Raw genomic sequence first — 20504 nt, 5'->3', positions numbered from 1 at the left:
ACATTTCATGGTAAGCCCTTATTTTTAAATATATATACTTATATATATAAGAAACTGGAGCATCTCTATCACATAATTTTAATACATAATTTAGCAGGTAATGGATGGTGCTGATAAGCAATTGTCATTGAAATCTTAGGTCAGTTACCCACAAATTAACAAATTATTTCCCATTACTATGCATCAGCCAAAAAATATTTTAAAATATAGAATTCCATTATTTTCTGTTAGAAAAGGCTCTCATTACCTTCAGATAAAGTAACTCCAAAAATCATTTATATACAATAAACGACTGAATGTATTAAAAGACGATTTATGATTCCAGAAAGACAATATCTTTAAAATATTTTGAAATCTGACAGAAGACAAATAATAGTAGAGAGTTAAAGGTGAAAGGTTATCTTGAATATAGTGCATCATCCAACATGATTTATAGACCATACCTGCAAAATGATAGCAAAAAAATAAGGTTTTTCATGAAGGTGCCTGAGGTCTACAAATCTCATTACTGTCAGTTCTTTTCCATCTCTTAAATTTAATAATGGTGATTTTTAAAGGACAAAACAATTGTTGATACACACATCCAAAATTGCCTATAAAGCGCTCGCTTCATAGTATGAACTTCTGATGGGCTCATTATCTAGCCTTAAATCTATGAAATTTACAAAATCGATAGATACAAAGACTCATTCTTATAAATACTGAAATTCCTGTTTTGACATAAGAAAAATTTCTTATGCAGCAAGTGGAATTTTTTTGATCAACAGTATCTTTAGAACACAGTTTTAAAAAGATATATTCAACTTGTCTATTTTACGTAAACTGTCAATGTCAACAATATTTTAAAATTATCTTCCAGTTTGAAGTATTACATTTCAAATTGAACAAAAAAAACAAACAACACAAAAAAAAACCCACACAAAAAAACCCCAAATCAACCCACACCAAGTTTCTGTTACACCTGGCAAGTAGAATAAATATTTTAGGCCTACGGATATATCAGCATCTGTAATACACTATGTGTTTATTCTGTTCTGTAAAACATATCTTGCAGATGCAAACCATTTCAGGTAGAAGAAAAACATTAGTGAACAAAGTAAACATTTATTTATTATCTAAATGATGTGTTAAACATATTCTAAAACAAAGTTGTTCTGTACATTCTAAAGTGAAATGGTTAAAAAAAAAAGGCCAAAGACCAGAATGGATGCTGTAAATATACTCAGAGATGCCTTTATGTACATTTAAGTTTGAGGTATGGATGGTGTTAGGAAACAATAGCGAAATGAATCCAATTGTCTGACATAGAGCTGGTATGAGCAAAAGTCACAGGAGGTAAAATAGTGCTCTCCAACATCCCATATATTTTTATGATGATTTAAATTACTACTTAACATCGATATCGGCACAGCAAAATTGGCATAGCTCACTAAGGGATTTCTGCACATGGCTAATAAGCATTCTCATCCCTTCACATATGTGAAGGACCAGGTATTTCCTTACACGAACATGAAATGTCCTTTGAGTCAGCCGACAAAACTGACTTAAAACGGTGTCTCCACGCGGCAGGAAACCCCCTCTGTGTGTGTGTGGGGGGGAGCAGCTGCCGCCCCCCCCCCTTTTTCCTGCTGTGCGCTGCCGCCCGCCCCCGCTGCTGGGAGCTGCTCGCCGCAGAGCCGCTCCGCTGCCTGCCTGCCTACCCACCCGCCGCAGAGCCGCGCCGCCGCCGCTGCTAAAGCCGCAGTCCCGGAGTCCCGGAGCCATTCGCCGCAGCTGCAGCTGCCAAAGCCCCAGTCCCAAAGTCCTGGAGCCGCTTCTCTCTGGGGGGGGGTGACCTGCGCTTGGAGTGCCCGCAGCCTCTTTGCTACCCAGCTCATCCTACCTGCACTGCCGTGGTGAGACAATTCCGGCTACCCCAGCTTATAGGGGAAAATATAATTTTGTCTTGTGCAACTAAGGTGTACCCATATATGTTTAATGTGTTGTAATCACTCCTTTTGAACCTCCTGCCCCAAATTGCTTTGTTTTCCCCACAATAAACCTTGCTGTTGTTAGAAATATTAGTAAGCACTGAGGAGGTTATTCACTCAAAAAAGTCGGGACATAAGTTCCTGTATCCTCTGTGTGAGGCGATACCCACGTGTGGATCTCTCAGCAAATCCTGATAAGTTAATACACTCCAATAAAGAGATATAATAGGTCACGGATCGTGACAACATATTTCACTATGACTATCAGAAGTGTAATGCTTTACAGCAAATTTGCCAGAGGCACCTTTTCTACAATGGTAAGAACACAGAGACAACACACAGTATCATTTTAAAATACTCTGGAGAGCAGCTGTGTGTTGTGCCCCTGGGAGGCAGACTGGCTAAACCTCTCAGAATGTCCCCAGGAATCATGGCTGTTCAGCCAGATTGTTTTTACCCACCACAAATTATATCCCTTAAACAATCACACAATTACTTATTCCTTTAGTTCACATATGTTGAGACACAGAGAATAACCCAATGGCTTGGTCAGTCCCTCTAAACTAGGTGTAAGGAACTGACTTTTAGTAGACTTTAATTTGCATTCTTGAGGACAAAGTAACAGAGAAGCCCAGTGGGGCATTTTGTTTTTCAGTCAAAATATCAACAAGCCCAACTTAAAAAAAAAAATAATCTTAAGAATAATATTTTGATTTTCTGAGAAAATGAAAGTATCACATAATATCTAAACATTTAAGAACTGAGCATTAAAAAATATAAGTACTCACAGTAACATGTTCCCCTCAGAGGATTTCCAAGATACCTATTTTCAGAGTCACAGCTGCAGAAGGAAAAAAAAAGAAAAAAGCAAACACCTGTTAAACACAACATAGTTTTAATAAAAATGGAGCTAGAATAGTTATTCCAAATAGCATGAGTTTCATTATTAGTAGCACAAATATATTAAAATAAAAAGTGTTTTACATAGGTCTTAATTAGGGTGTGCTACTTTCTGGAGGCACATCAGTCCTCTTATAAAAGAAACCAAGACTAGGGTCTTGAATAAGGCACTTCAGTCATACTTCCCATTGTAGGACTTTCTGTGGTGAGGTAAGTGCACCTCATTGATAGCTTACTCCCTTGGCTTGTTTTGATCCTTCCACTGGCCCTCTGTGAGAACCAATCAGAAGGAACATTCAGTACAGAATATATTCCTAAATATGTTTTCCTCTAATATACAACCTGGTCTAGTTGAAAGGTGTCCCTATCCATGGTAGGAGAGTTAGAACTAGATGATTTTAAGGTCCCTTCCAACCCAGACCATGGATGGAACATACGCTTGCCATTTCCAACCACACAAACAATACACTGGTGGGCTGCTGTACAACTTTCACATTGGTTTCAAGTCTTCAAATGAAAAAACAACAGTAACAAACAAAAAAATACCCCTATGGCATAAAATAATGATTACATTTTCATAGAATCATAGAATTATAGATTTATCAAGGTTGGAAAAGACCTTCAAGATCATCAAATCCCATCATAAGCCCTACACCCCTATGACAAATAAAACATCCCCCAAAGCACCATGTCTACCTGTTTTTTCAACACCTCCAGGGACAGTGCCTCCACCACCTCCATGGGCAGCCTGTTCCAATACCTCACCACTCTTCCTGTCAAGAAACTTTTCCTAAGATCCAATCTGAACCTCCCCTGGCACAACTTGACCCCATATCCTCTTGTCCTATCACTAGTCACTAGGGAGAAGAGGCCGATACCCACCTCACTACAACCTCCTCTCAGGTAGCTGTAGAGAGCAAGGAGGTCTCCCCTCAGCCTCCTCCATGCTGAACAGCCCCAGATCCCTCAGCCTCTCTTCATAAGACCTGTCCTCCAGACCCCTCATCAGCCTAGTTGCCCTTCTCTGCACCCTCTCCAGCAGAACAACTTTTGCCTAAATCCCAAGACATCAAAAAACCCTCATATACTTCAACTCTTAACTGTAGCTCACAATTTGTGCTCTTGTCCACACAGAGACTCTGGCCCTAAAGTCCTTTCCACAGAATTCAGAAGAGGAACTGATGCTGAAGTATCTCTGTTGCATGAACTTATACAAGTAATAATATAGACCTGCCTGATATACTTTTTTCTCACCATCACAAAACATTAACAACATTCTTCAAAGAAAAGCTCTCTGCTTCAACAGATTAGGCTCATACAATAGAGTCATGTGTCAGACTGTCATTAGTTTGGCAGTTTTGAAAGTGCAAGCTAAGGTAACAGGATTTTTTGAATGAAGAGATTAAAATAACTTCTTCATGTATGTAAGATTGTCACATAAATGAGACAGTATATTATTGAACAAATTATAATAACATGATAGAGATTATTGTAAAAGGAGTATTTTTTTATTCTGAACTGTTTCAAAGGCAAAGTAGAATATTAAATGCAGGCAATATTCAGAATATGCTGGGGTTTTAAACAGGAACACAAAAATGAATGTTGTATAAATAATTGTGTATTCAGAGCCTTTTCTGGGACAAGACAAGGATCTTTCTCAGAAGGCAAGAAACTTACCCTGCTGCTCACTGATAGCAGCACTGATTTATGTACGACATGGAAGAGCAATGTCCAACCAACACTAACAATAAGCTGTACAACTTTTCCATCAGGGAAGACTAAACAAATTCTGCTGTGAACTCTTGCCTACCACAGCACAAACCTGTGGTGATCTGACCCAGACTAAAAGAAGCTTAGTTTGCTCCTGACACAAAACAGGTCTTTTTTTTCTCTTATAAATCTTGAAAACCTTTATGAAAAAGAAAGCTCTTTCCATACAGCATCCCATCTCCACTCAGCTATGCTTCTAATCAGATGAAACCACCTCCTGTGGATCAATAACTACCAGAACTCAGGGATTTCCAGCATCACATATCCTTTTCTGGTATTTATATTTCTACTTATACTTCCAAAAAACCCCACAGGAATACACAAAATATCTATAAAATGCATCTAATGCATCACAGGCTTCACTACTCACCAGAACACACAAAGGAATGGTTAATACAAAAATTACTAGGTACATCATATTTTGCAATACACCAGTATTCGTAAGTATTCATTCAAATCCAAATAATTACTAATACCCTGACAATTATAGAAGTGACCTTCAATAATCTTGAAGAGAAAATGGCAATACAGTTTTATAGCCAGTCATTTCAGTTGTTTCAGCATAATGCATGAAGAAATTATAAAATATGCATAATAAAAAAGAACAGTGAATTATACCACAGCAAAGTATTTTGATATATTACCATATATATTATTACTTTCTGTACTGGGAGCTTCACAGAAGACATTGAGCTCAAGGAGCTAGTGATCTTGGGCAAGGCATGTCTGGTCTTTGCTCACCAGGTTCAAGAAGCCCATCTGTGAGCATGAGTACCTGCTGTTCCAATAGGTGCTGGAAGGCCCCATGCCAGCCTGTGCTGGTGGGTGTTATCAAAGAGAACCTTCCAGCTTGTGAGGAAGAGATACATGATTTTGGCTTTACACATAACAACAGCACCATGTAATGGGAGGAGGGAGGCTCCTCTCCACAGATGGGATATATGCAGCACACCAGTGGACAATCCATGCTGGGTCCCTCTGGTGCTGCATACACAGGGCTCCCAGCAACTCGAGGCATAATATTTACCTGCTATCTGTATTCCTCCTTCTATTCCATCTTCTTACAACAGATAGTTTATTATGCCATTTGTTGCTAGGCCTGCATCACCTCTCTCATGCTTCCTCCTCCTTCCCCTGGTGCAGAACACTTTCAGAATGCATATTAGGAGTACCATGAGGTAGAGATCTTACTAGTTAGGGAAGTCTGCTTTCATTCAAATGAAAGATGCTGTTTAAACACTCAGTTTTCATTGGAGTGAAAAGATGAAAGTAAGAGAATTAGGAATATGTTTTAAATTACTCACATGAGCATGTATGCTATGTTTTGAATAAATTTAGTTTTGTCTTTTAATCCTACCCTGTTTAATAAAGCATATGTATTGCTCTGCATTAGTCACTAATTATGGTTCCAGTTATAAAATTTCCTATTTGCTGAATTATTTCTTTTTGAGCTTACTCACTGTACTAATTTTTGTGCCTTTTCCAAAAGCCTGCACACATTTGACCATATGTGAAAGCATAATATATGCCTTGTATTTGTGAAATGGGTGCTACATTCATTATTTTATGTGCCACAGAGCTATGATAACTTACTTAAAGTGGTAATAATGAATGAGCAGTTCCACTCTGGCATGACTCCAAAGACACAGCTCCCATTTAAAAGGACAAATGGAGGAAGGCTCCTACCAGGTTACGTACAAGTTCTATGGTTTGTTCCAATACAAGAGTATTCAATTCATCAAGCTCACTGACCTTCTGATGGCCTGCTATTAGCAAGTATTCCCCAACCTCTCCCTCAATTATCCTTTCAAAACTGAACCATTTTCTTTGACTTTCTTTTTTCCTCCCCCCCAGCAGTTCAAAATAAAAGCTATGGACAAATGCATTAAATAAAAACCAAATAAAACAACCTCTCTCATGTTTACAGACAAGTGACTTATAATGTCTGACTTTTCTTTAAGTACCAAAAACATCTCCAAAAGTATGTTTACATTGAGATTCACAGATTTGGTTGATTTGGACTGAGAGTTTATAAATTGCCCTATGTTTAAGCTTAGCAATGTGTACAATTTTGTGCACAATATCTGCAACTTCCAACCTTAAGAAAGCTAGGGAACTGGTAGTAAAGGAAGAGTATCCTTAAAGGAATCTCCCTTAAGGGAGGATTTAAGTTCAAGCTTCTCTCCTAAAGAAACCTGTCAGAATATAACACCAACAGTTTCCACACAAGTGATTGGATCATGTGGATTCTTCTTGTTACAGTTCATCAAACCTTTGATCATGAAAAGAGAGTTTTTCACAGTTCTGCTGTCACTACTAATTGGTAAACTTCTCCTGTCAATTAAAAGTGAAGCAAAAAGAGAGGAACAGGGGAAGAGTAACCTAAGTACAGCTGGTCTTCCCTCTAGCTGAGTTTGGTTTTAACGCCAAACTCCCCAGGAATACAAACACATGTCAGACCACTCTGAAAGACAAACTTTAATTCAACTGATTCCCTGCTGAGGCAGTTGTATATTGATCTGGCCTAAGCTTGTCAACTATACTAAGTAGATATTTATGACCTTTACCTCATATTTCGTCCTTGCAAATTAATACAGCCCACTTCCTTAGAGTCTAGGGAAGAGCTGTCATCTTTCTGATCTACAGCTGGTCATAAACAAGCCTGGGATTTTGCCTAGACTCTCAGCCTTACATCTGCAAGTTGTTCCAGACAAGTAAAGACTAATGGACTTAGCAGACTGTTCCTAGGCCCTGACTAGTCTCTTGCACCAGCAAGAATATCTTCCAGGACTACTGTTCAACTTCTGCTCAACTTCTGTTCTAGCCTCTACTTCTCATTCTGTCCTCTATCTAGCCAGTGGTCTTGCTCCTGCTGTCCTCCATCACTGAGTTCTGCTCCTGCTTCCCTTGCCCCAGTTCCTGATCTTGCACAATGGGTTTCTGTTTTCATTCTACCACAGTTGCACAAGTTCAACACAGAAGTTCAAACAGTGTGGATGAAAGCACCAACCTTAGCTGTTCTTTGGCTATTAACTGGCCCAGAACAGTGAGGGAATGATAGCTGGAATCCCCATTCACACTTAGACACAGATGCAAGAGAACAAAAATCCCCAGGTCTTGACTTAGGCCTGCTTGGCTTCAATACCTTTCACACAGAAATGCCAAAGAACAGCCACATCGAACTATCAACAACAGTTAAAGAGACATGGCCAATGACAATGGGTGACTTCACAACCAACCAACAAACTTATGCTATACCAGCCTGTCTCATGTATTGAGAGTTTAAGCATGTTTAAAAGACTCAGAAGTGGCATCATTCTTCCCCAGAACTGCTAAGATTCAGATGCAATAATCGAGCCCAGATGATACATTTAATGAAGAATATGTATTGTCAGCAAAGATAACACATACATTGTGATTTTCAGAGAATATGTTTGCTTCATTGCTATTATTGTATTTTTATCCTGCTACAATAATCTTTGGTTTGATTCAGTGAAATTAGCAAATTCATAATCTATAAATGTAAATATAGCCCTCTTGTGGTTCAGGGTCTGCTTCTTCAGTGTTTGACTTTGCACTATGTTGTCTCAATGTTCTCTACACTTAATTTTGTGAACCATTCTCTTGATTTTCTTAAGCTACAATAAAGTATCTTTGGTTCTAATGTAAAAATTGGACACTGTCACTTCTCTTTGTGCCAAGGTTTTTCCAGTCATGAGGAACCTTTCTGCTTCAGTTATTAGGAATGTTCAGCCCACCTCTTAAGATAACGATAACGTAAAAGGGTAAAAGGCACTAGGATTTATGTTATGACTTGTATATAATGTGGGGAAATGATTTGCTTCTACTTTTAAGTGGATACAGTGATGTCTTGAGAAAATGTTGTTTTTTTTCTGTAGATTAATTTGTCTTCATATAATTAATGAATATTCCTAGGCCAGTGATAAGGTTTTTTTTTACTTTTTAATCTAGGCTGATGTCACCAAAAGAAAAACTAAAACATTCTAGCTTCATAAGCAAATTTTCCATTTCCAGATTTCTCTCTTGATATTCAAATCCTTCTTCCCTGCAAGATGAAGAATAATTAGTGTTATAGGTTTTTTATATACTCTTTGAAGTATTCGCTCTATGTAGGAGAATACAAACTTTCAAAGAGGTGAAAAACTTATAATACAATTATATAATTAAGAGAAATTGGTTAAGAGATAAAGTAAGATTTTCTTAATAAGCTCTATATTTTCATCCTTCCTTCTTTATAAGAATTAAGTAACCTAAAGCCATCATTTGGAACTATCAGGACAAAAAAATATTCTTGTTCATCTTCATGGATCGGAGACCAGATTTCACATTACAAATTTTCACATGATGTGATGTTGATTACCCTGAACCAGAAAATCTCATATTCATGGCCCTACCATTCCCTCTGGCACTCTCTTTATGAATGACCACAATTTTGGCAGTGATGTACACAAACTTTTATATATGCAAAAGGATAAACTTGAAAAGCGGAATTCCCACCTATCAGAAACTGCTCTTTTGAAGTGGGGGCGGAGAAATACATTATGTTTCTTGCATTTTGACATATTTCAGACTTTTCTCCAGCCCTAAGAAAGCATATGGTGGAAACATCCCAGACAGCTCAAATTAAGACACTGTATTTACACTGAACCGAACCACATCAAGAAACATTAGCATAGTTTTCTCAACTATTTTCTTTTAGCAGGAATTAAAAGAAATGGTAAAATAATCATCCACAGTTCATTAGTAGTTACAACTGCTTAAACTGAAATGCAGCTCCTCCTAAATTTTTACTTTGCAAAACTCAGTTGAGTCCAGAAAAATTTACATGTTGTGTTTGGTTTTTTTAAAAGATAAATATCAATGAAATGTCTTGAATATCAGTATTCAAGAATCTGCATCCCTAAGCATAACCAGCTAATAAACAGTTTCTTTTGCATCATTTTCCATATAAAGTTTGCCTCTGTGGAACACTGATTTTATTTTCACTAAGATTTCATGGAACGAATATTCATACAATCATGAAAACGAGAAGCATAGGTCTTTGGATTAAAATGAATAAATTTCTTCAGATATCAAAATCTCACTCTTCAAATGGCACTGTTAACAGCATTTCAAAATTCCTGCTCAGAAGTAAGAACTCTTCTGCCAGGAATTTCAAGATGAAAGAGGTGTTTTTCAAAAGACACAAAGGACATACCAACACATTTTTTTTGTATGATGGTTTCTCACGCTGTTCACTGCTGGTGATGTTCTGGGAGTTTCCAAGTTTGTGTATTTTCACTATTTACAAATTAGTACTCCAAAAGAGCACGAACGGTAGCACTTCAGCAACATTAAATATTCTGATAGGCATTCAGAGTGAATGTATTGTAAATGTCCACAGCAATTAGATAAAAAAATTTTAAAACCCCACCAAAACCAAACAACAACTAAATCTCAAGTGTTGGATGGCATTTTTAGGATTTGTCACAATTGCAAAAAATGCACTATTAATAACTGTATTTGTAAAAAATTATATTTAACTATTAAAGAGCTTACATCTTGCCTTGAAGAACTGTACATCAACAAGACTAATTTATTATTGTTGAATTGAATTGGTGGACAATCACTGCTGGAAACTATTGCAAAGAAATATTCCACTACAATCTTCATGCATAAAGTTCAATGTTTAAGTGTTAGAGAGTGCTGCAGGTTTCTCATTTGCTTTCATTTGATCTTCCCTGCATTCATTTTACTTTGGGTTTTTTTGTTTTAGCTGTGTTGGGGTTTTTTTGGTTGTTGTGTTTTGTTGTTTGTTTTTGTGTTGGCTTTGTTGGTATTTTTTTAACAAAACCACAACTTATAAAACAAACAAGGCAATTTAAGTGAAAGGCAATTTAAAATTTATGTATTTGAGGATGCCAAGCAGATGCTAGAATTTCCGGAAGATGGTATGAAGACAAGGAAGTTTTTCTCCTTCAACTTTGAAGGTAATTTTATTCATTTTCTAATCATTTAAGTCTAAAATTTATCACAATGTGGCAATTATTCCCTTCCAAAAAAAAAATGATAAATTCTGACTAAGTCAAAACAAAAAAACATTATTCAGAATCAAACTGCATCCCCCATTTGGATGTGGAGACTGCAGCTTAGCCAGGCACAAATGCTGCTTATACATTGAATGTTCAAGAATATTAAATGCAGAATGAAGACACGGGTATGAATAAATCACAATGTCATAGTTTTCTCTATGCTGCCAACTTTCCAGTATTAGGGAATTTTAGAAATAGTGATGTTATCTAAATTATTCCTCTACTGCAGCAATAACTTCTACAGTGTTATTATGATAATGACTTAATAGTGACTTATTATAATATGAAAATTAAGCATAAATATTACATAGGTTTAAGAATAATACATAGTGCAATTGGCAAGCCCAAACTCTAGCCACATGATAGTTTGAAGTTCCTTTTAATATTCACAGGACCACAAAATCACAGAATCATTCTGGTTGGAAAAGACCTTTAATATCATAGAGTCCAACCATAACCTAACTCAACCAACCATTAACCTAAATCTACCAATGCCAATGCCTAAATCATGTTCCTAAGCACCACATCTACACATCTCTTAAACACTACTTATAGGGATGGGAGTGTAAACCACTGTCCCAGGCAGCCTGTTCCACTGCTTAATTACCCTTTCAGTGAAGAATTCTTCCATAATATCCCAGGATCACAGGATGGTCAGGATTGGAAAAGGACCTCTGCAGATCATCTAGACCAACCTCCTCTGCCAGAGCAGGATCCTCTGTAGCAGATTACACAGGAACACATCCAGGCAGGTTTGGAATGCCTCCACGGATGGAGGGTCCACTGCCTCCCTGGACAGTTTGTTGCAGTGCCCTGTTACCCTCAAAGTAAAGAAGTGTTTTCTCGTATTCAGGTTAAATCTCCTGTGTGCCAGTTTGTGACCATTACCCCTTGTTCTGTCACTAGACACCACTGAGAAGTTTGGCCTCATCCTCCTGACATTAGCCCTTTAGTTACTTATAAATGATGAGATCTCCCCTCAGCCTCCATTTCTCTATGCTAAACAGCCCCAGCTCTCTCAGCTGTTCCTTCTAGGGCAGATGCTCCAATTCCCTAATCGTCTTAGTGGCCCATGCTGAACTCTCTCCAGTAGTTCCTTGTTCTTCTTGAACTGGGAGCCCAGAACTGCACACAGTGCTCCAGATAAGGCTCCCGCGGGGCACAGTAGAGGGAGAGAAGAACCTCCCTCAACCTGCTGGCCACACTTTTCTTGATGGAGTCCAGAATGGCACTGGCCCTCTTGGCTGCAAGGGGACATTGTTGGCTCATGGCAATATCTATTATCATCTGTTATAATAAATTATAATATCTGTTCCTAGATGACTGAGGAGTTTCTGACTAGATTTTCAGGATGCATGCCCACAATATTTATTTAACATACCTGTTTCCTGGGGCAGTGAAAGAAATTACCAGAGAATCACACCTCTGAATTGTGAACCTTCAAAAAAAACCACAAGTGACCCAGGGAAGAGTGATCATTAGAAACCAAACACAGAGGCACAGCATTTTCCAGATTCCTAGCTTAGTTCTTATCCCTCTGAGCTTTAAAACCACATTTCTGTCTGCCAGACCACTTCAATATCTATAAACCTATAAAATACGTTGCATTGACAAGTTCTGTTAAAGTCCTTTTTTTAATATCTAGGATATCAAAACCATCTAATCAGAACCATCTTTTATTTGACTTTATTAGAAAAGATACCATCCAAGAGATAGAGAAATATCTGTTAATAACAGAATACATGAGTATGGGTGGCTGGAGAAAGTAGGAAGATAAATACACACGGTGGCTTTTCTCCGGTGTGTTTTTTATGAAGAGCCCCATTCTCCATTAGTCCATCATAGCATATAATCTCATGAATTTCCTGGAGCAAAGATGACACTGATACTTATTTATGAAGTGTCAAATACATGGAAATAAATGTTACTGCCTACGTTGCAACAAGAATACTATATCTGCCAACACTTCCAGTCTTGGCTGACTCTCCTCAAAAAACTATCTGCCCTTTAAGAAGAAAACTAAAAGGAATGGCTGTAAAAAAGGAAACAAAAGCAGAGCAAAATGACCCTATAGCCTCATGGCAGGGTACTGCGAAGTATTTCATAACAGAAGAGTCCTGGTCTGTCAGTCTTGATCCATTCAGACTCTGTTTATGCTGGGTTTGATAGGCAGGCTGCAGAGCAGAGTACTACCCTGGAAAGCAGTTCTCCTGTGTGAGCACAGTGCAGAACAGAGCCTGTAACTGTGCAAATAATCCAAATGTCTTTCCAAAGGGCAATTCACAGAAGAAAGCATTTTTTAAAACAGGCACAAAATCTCACCCTAAACTCTGACAGAAGGAGGGGGAAGGAAAAAAAAAAAAAAAAAAAAAAAAAAAAGGATTTAGCTACTACAAGAGATGTGGTGATACAACCTGCAATGGATGAGAAGTTTTGCATCCCGCTGGGAGTGACTGGAAAACCTAAAGCTTGCACTCCTCAGACAAACATTTTCTCATCTCAGCCTGTGTACCTCAAAGACTTCATCCCTCTACAAGGAGCCTGTGAGACTATAGCTTTAGTTGGCCTTCTGATTAGTAATTGATCTCCTACATTTTCTAAGCATCACACTCGATGCTTGAACCAGTTACTGCTAAAATTAGCTGAGATGGATTTATTACAGTAGGTACAATCAGTAATTTTACAGGAAAGCAAGTGTTTTCTTTGCTTCCTGGACTATGCCAAGGGCAACAAATCTGTCTGAATATTTTTGTAATTAACATGTTTCAAAGTATTCAAAAATTCTGTAGCTTTCCCTAGGCATTCTGACGAAACCGAGACACGAGGTTTTGATTTTTAAAAGCTTTCAATGCAAAATTAGCATGTATTCCAAACAAACAAATGCCAGCTACTGAAAAGTAAAATGGAATAATAATTAAAAAAATAACTGGTGAACTGTCAGAATGCAGGTCTAAAAAAAACCCCACCACCTGCTCACCTGAAATATGCTACTTCCAAAGGGCCATATTAAACAACACAGCCACACTTAGAGTTAGAAAACCTGACAGCTGATTATTTACTATTCTTTAACTAAATACTCTAGGGCTGATGAATGTGGCAGATTAAGGGAAAAAAAAAAATAAAAATCAAGATTACAGAGTACTGAAATTTACTAAACAAGGATTTTTTGACGTCAGAGACAAATAAAGAAGCCAGGAGGCATAAAAAAATCCTGTTTAGTAATCCAAACACATGGTAGAGATGGGATATTACTCATGCAGAGATTGTGTGGGAACAGTTACAGCATAATCCCTCCACAAGTCTCTATTTCACCAGCCTTGAGCATTTCTATTTTCCATCCATCATTTTCTGTCTGTTGCTTTGCTTCTTAACTCAAGCCTGCACAGGATAACAGGCTACAATTACATTAACTGCCTTTCATCTCAGTTTGAATTAAATTTGTTCCATGTGCCAGCTGAAAATCTGTCCCAAGTCATTTTCCTTAAATTAAAGAATAATAAACTCCCTCAGTCCAATAATTTGGCCAATTGTTGCGATATTGTGAAATACTCCAATCTTTTTTTTTACCTGGAAGATAATCTCAAAATTAGTAATTAGTAAAAGTAGGAAAAATTCAGTTAGAATATTTGTCAGTAAAATATACATATATCTTCTGCGTTATTACAGTGATATTTAAAGTATTTAAAACACAATCCTGTCCTCAATTGTTCTCATGATCTAAGGGTTGATTTTTTCCTCACTTGTTTTGTGATTGCTTTTCTAAATGTAGTTTGTGATCTTACCCCCAAACTAGAAATGCAAAATATTGTAATGCCACTTGAAACACAATTCTGATGAATGAAATGGCCCATCATGTCAGAAAAACAAAGTACTTGTTATATTTTCCATAAATAACACAGAAATCAACTGAAAGCACAGTGGAGAAAGGGACTCTGAGTGAATGCTTTTTTGGAAATATCAGAGTGGAAAACATTAAAAATATTCACTCTACAATTATTTATGTTTGCACAGTATCATAAAGTGTCAGAGCAAAGATTCTAATCTTGGATCAAATCTAAAGGTTTAATTTTAAAGTTCTTCAGTGACCATTATGAGACAGGCTTAAAGAAAAAAAAAAAACACAAACAACACAAACGGTATCATCTGTACCATGATTTTAAGCTTTTCATCTTTCTTTTATTTTTGTTCAGTGGTTTCGGTTATTTTTGTTCCCTTTTGGATTTTCATTTTTAGAGTAAATATAACTGAAGCGATGTTGTGATTTCAAAGTTGTACTTCAAAAGCAGCTTTGGAGAAGTGTTCTAAGCACCACATCATTTTTGAAATGGCAGAGTACTTTATAAGCAATCTTGCATTCATGTTTTCATTTGCTATCAAGAAGAATGAGCACACATGCAGTAGATAAAATGTCAAATTCATATTTAACTACTCCTAAGAAATACACTAGAATTATAGTGAAGTATTCTGGTTTACAAACAGAAATTGCAGGTGTTCCCATTTTTTTTTTTTCCCCAAGACAGATGCAGTATTCATGTCATTTAAGAATAAAAATCAACATGCCCAAGACCAGGAAAGATCTTAGCTTTTGTCAACTGCTTTTGATAACACAGACATATGCACCATGAGAGGGGAAAAAATGCACCCTATGACCTACAGCCCTAGCAGATGGAAATGCTGGTAACTGGGCATGGATTCTGAAAGGAAGAAGTAGAGTTTTCTGTAGGAATATTAAGGAGCATTCATGACTTTTAGCTATGACTGGAATTTGCAGGGGAAAATAGACAGAATGTTACCTGGTAATTTTCATTACAGGGTGTTAATAGAATGGCAGTCCACTCTATTATGGGCAGGCAGAAAATTGGATACAATATACTATTTAGAAACACATAAAGCTGGATATATCCAGTCTATAAGCTCAATATATTCACTATGGAGGAAGATGTATCAGGCTAATATTCGGGTTGTACTATTCAAAGGTTCTTTTCTGCTTCTAGACCTGCATTTAACTGGAATAATTTATTTTGAACTTCTATCATGTTTATAACACAGCTACACTAGTCACCATTTCTTTCTTTTTTTCCCCAATGAAAGAACTACTGTTTCCTGGACATTCACTGGACTTTAACGTCAGTACTTAGATGACATCTGTGTGGCAGAAAATTTCATGTGATACAAACTCACTAAAGACAAGAGATTTCTAGGCTGCAGAAATAAAGTGTCAAAGGTAAAAGCTGAAGACAGGTATAGGGTATGCATGGCTTCAAATGTTTCAGTTAAAAGAGTAAACATCCTGTGGCATAAAAACCAAGTCTCAAAATAACATGCAGTTATCAAAATTCTAATTGGATGGAAATATTTTTAAAAATTGACTAGACTATGAAGAACAGGTAAATACTATTCTGTAAAACTGAGTACAGAGAAAGTTCTAATTGAAACTTCCAAAGGGTAAATGTCAAACCATTTATTAAATCTTATAATTAACTATTTTTCAAAAGAGCTACTTTGTTCCAAAAAAGCAAGAACAAAAGCAAAAAACTAATGGCACAGAAAGTTTCATCAAAGTCAACGACAAAGGCATGAAGGGGAAATAAAAAAATAAATATCCTTTTTGTAGCTTAAAAGCAGGGCTGAGAAATGCATTTGATTTTGCACATGCCAGGGTGTTTTAAATACAAGAGAAAAGGTGAAAAAATCCCTAAGTACAACAATAAATGCAGTTTCTTTTTTTTATAAATAAAAAATGATAATGCATATCTTCCACAAAGAATGGATTTACAGAATTCCCATTTCTGAATCTTAGAGATATTTTACTTCTAGATGGATAACACTGAACAGCAGTGAAGTTGTTCATCTCTTCAGATGTGCTGTTACTACTTCTTTTATTCATAAACAGGAGATCTTTTTGTTCAACATGATGGACTGACTTATTTTTTCATTTTTTACAATAATTTGTCACCATCACTGCTACCTTACCTTAGAAACTTCACCTTTACCAGCTCCAGAAAACAAGAAATAATAATAAAGGGAAGGGAAATGAAGGGATGAGGAGAAGCAAAGTATCAAAAAATGGGAAGAACTCTGTGCGCTAGTTTTGCCAAACTCTTGCTTCTATTGTGTACATGATTATTTACAATTAGCCTTCCAAGAGCAGGAGAAAGTAAAAGCAAACCATACGTTCCACAATTTGCACTAAATCAGGGAAATATCCCCTCTTAATCTGTAGTAACAAGGTGTTATTGTGTATTTAAATATTTATTGGAATCAGTGATTAATCTGACACTGTATGTAAGAAAAGATAAAATTACCTAAATGAGAGACGATTAAAAAATTATTTTGAGGCATCTGTTAAAAAGTAATTGTTGCCCTCATCTCCTGAATCTTCCAGGAACTCCTTTCCTGGCCTTTTTCTTTTCTTTTTAAGGTAAAGCTTCTTTACGAAAAAATATTTATTACATCTCTTTTGGCATATCTGACTGTTTCTTTACACTTTAATTCTTGCCACTTCTCCATGAGCAGGCCAACAACTTTCCTTCCAGGACAGCACGCCACTTTGGACACATTTCTCCTGTTAGTTTGACAACCTTGCTGCTCTCCCTTTAGCATCCTACAGTAATTTAATATCCCTAAATTTATCATTGCTCACTGTAACAGTAAGTAAAAGAAAAGCATTTTGGCAAGTCAAGTTTTCAGATCCAATTATAAATTTCATCTGATTCCAAAGCAGACTCCTGTCACTATTTTAAACAGCTTTTCTAGCCAAGTCTGTACTTCGACTTCTAGTACTTTGTTCTTTTTTTTTTTTTAACTTACTGAAAAATATCTACTCTCCTAAGATAAAAATAATAGATGGAGAACTAAAGCTTTAAATCAATCCCTCTGAAGTGATAATCTAATAAACCACTCAGGCTTCACTGCTAAAGTTTAGGAGATCATCAGGGCTCTTGGATTGATTTCTGCTTTTGTAATCAAGCTCCCCAGCCCCATTATCTAGTAAGCCAGATAAAGAACACCACTTACTTCTCAACACTTCCACATACAAAAAAAAACCCAACAAAACAAAAAAAACAAACTAGAGCTCAAAGCATGTAAAGGTTATGCAGCTTAATTTATATTTTATACTTTCTAAATGTGACTCTTAAGAAAAGAATAAAAGAATAAGGGAGCATTTCCAATATTAAGGCATTATTATTATTTTTCAGCTGGTGAGTATAGATAGGATTGATACTGTGCTATTTGTAGTTCCCCTATCAGTTATCATTCCCTGAAAATACCTTGCATATAATGGAGACCTTGCTTTTGCTGTCAAATGTTGTTAGTTTATCTTATAAAAGGCAAAGTTTTACAGATACTTTTTAGTAATGCTGTTTAACTTACTGCCTTCTCATATTTTGTTTAGGTCAATCACATGATAGTCCAGGCTAAGAATGAAAAGGCAAAGAAAAAAGGCTGTTTATTTATGGATATGTGTTTACATGTGGTCAGTCTGCAGGACTTACTATCTCAGGTAGTCTATCACCAGAGTTTTAAACAGGAGCAAGACAAATATTTCTCTTAAATGGACAAAACTACAGCAGAGAATAACAACAATATAGATAATCACATCAGATTTCACTGGTCAGCTATGGAAGAGGACTTTAATCCCATTTCTGAAACAACATTGTTTTTATAGTACAATTAAAATATTTACAGTTTTCTATGCAGGCCTTTATAACATTGCATGCAGTGATCTTATCTTTGTAACAGAATAAAAAGAAGGTATCATTTTAGTTAGCCCATCATTAATACAGAAGCTAATGACACAGAAACCTTTTCTAGCACTGCCTGTGCCTGGTACATGGGGAGGCATGAAAACATGGGCTCATCTGCAGCAATCTCAGCTACAGAGTTGAGATGAAAAAATATATTGTACATAAGAAAACATGCATGACTTCTACTTCTCTGCATATCCAACTGCAGAAGAATGCAAGTTTGTTCTAACTGGAAGGTTCCTCAAATTGAGCACTCTTTCAGCATGATTTAGCACTGTGTAATTGATGTGCTTTGTCAATATAATTATCAGCAGCTTCATGAAAAATGAAAGGAGAAGTAATGTATTTTTCTCTCTCCCATGTCTTAATAACAAAATATATTTCTCAGTTCTATCTATGCATAATTTTAATCCTTTATGTGCAACCTTCTTTTAATACTGTAACTAGTGAAGCAATTTAAAATTAATAACTGGAAAGAAAATGAAACAAATTTTTTTTACTCTACAACCAGAAATATAACTATTGCATTTAAATTGTCATCTATGTGTAAAGGTATGAAACTGCCTAAAAGAGAAACCAAAACATGAAATGGCAGTAGGAAGATGCATATTACTTCTATTGGATACCACAAGAACAGAAGAAAAGCCATCTTTCCACCACCAGGAGATTTTTAAAAAACACTGTCACCAGTCCCACCCAACCTAGCATTTCTTTATTGCTGAATGAAATTGGTTTTCTACCCCTTTCTTAGTGAATAAAGTGAATAAATATTACAAGTCAAAGATGATAGATAAATCTTTCAACAGGTTTTTCATCACAATGTCAGCTTCATTTCTTTTACTTATTTGGAAGGGTTTGAAATTATATATAAAGATTAAAAGTTGTGCAATGAGTACTGAGCAATCCATACCAACCAGCATAAAGAGGCATTATTTTAATTTCAAACTTGTCTATGTGTTGATAGCTTATACAGAGCTCTGTGCCGGCACATTGGTATTTTCTTTTCCCACTGCTTCCTATGTACTTGTACTAGCTTAATGACAAATTGATTAACCAGATGTTTATTTCAAATCTAACAACTCTTACACCAATTACTAATTACCATACTAATGGCCTATCAGGTGTAAATTATATGCCCAGATCTATCATTGAATCACAGAATCATTAAGGTTGGAAAAGACCTTTAAGATCATCAAGTCCAACCATAAGCCCTACAACCCTGTGACCAATAAAACATCTCCCAAAGCACCATATCTACCTGTTTTTTCAACACCTCCAGGGACAGTGCCTTCACCACCTCCATGGGCAGTCTGTTCCAATGCCTCACCACTCTTCCTGTCAAGAAACTTTTCCTAAGATCCAATCTGAACCTCCCCTGGCACAACTTGACCCCATATCCTCTTGTCCTATCACTAGTCACTAGAGAGAAGAGGCCGACACCCACCTCACTACAACCTCCTCTCAGGTAGCTGTAGAGAGCAAGGAGGTCTCCCCTCAGCCTCCTCCAGGCTGAACAGCCCCAGATCCCTCAGCCTCTCTTCATAAGACCTGTTCTCCAGACCCCTCATCTGCCTGTTTGCCCTTCTCTGCACCCTCCAGCACCTCCATTTCCTTCCTATCCTGCAGTGTCCAAAACTACAACCAGAGCTCAAGATGCAGCCTCACCAAGGCTGAGTAGAGGGGTCAGATCACTCCCCTGGTTCTGCTGGTCATACTATTCCTGATGCAGGCCAGGATGCCACCGGCCTTCTTGGCCACCTGGGCTGTTGTCATATGCTGCATATCGGATAATATTCTATTTGAGGGTTCAGATTTTCGAATATTGAAGCAGTTCCCAGGAGCATGGAAAAGTCACAAGCATTGTAGATCTATTTATTAAGAAGAATGTAAGACTCACAGAATCTATTTTGTTGAAGTCACAATTAATTTCACTACAAAGAATCAAGTGTTTGGATTATTATATATGTTACATTTGTACACTGCAAAGAAGAAAAACTTGGATGTTCAAGACTGGCCTACCTTAG

At 36.9% G+C, this 20504-nt stretch overlaps 1 protein-coding gene across 1 annotated transcript in view; it reads right to left on the bottom strand.

The window, feature by feature from the left end:
* Positions 1-20504, bottom strand: part of ATRNL1 (attractin-like 1) — a 454560-nt gene that overhangs the window by 299493 nt on the left and 134563 nt on the right. The window contains exon 21 of the mRNA XM_010003956.1: positions 2759-2811. Coding sequence (XP_010002258.1) covers positions 2759-2811 — 53 coding nt within the window. The remainder of the gene's footprint in view (positions 1-2758; positions 2812-20504) is intronic.

This window comes from Chaetura pelagica, unplaced genomic scaffold (genome assembly GCF_000747805.2).
Source record: "Chaetura pelagica isolate M959 unplaced genomic scaffold, ChaPel_1.0 scaffold248, whole genome shotgun sequence".
Classification (NCBI taxonomy): domain Eukaryota; kingdom Metazoa; phylum Chordata; class Aves; order Apodiformes; family Apodidae; genus Chaetura; species Chaetura pelagica.
This window is presented reverse-complemented; position numbering and strand designations above follow the sequence as displayed.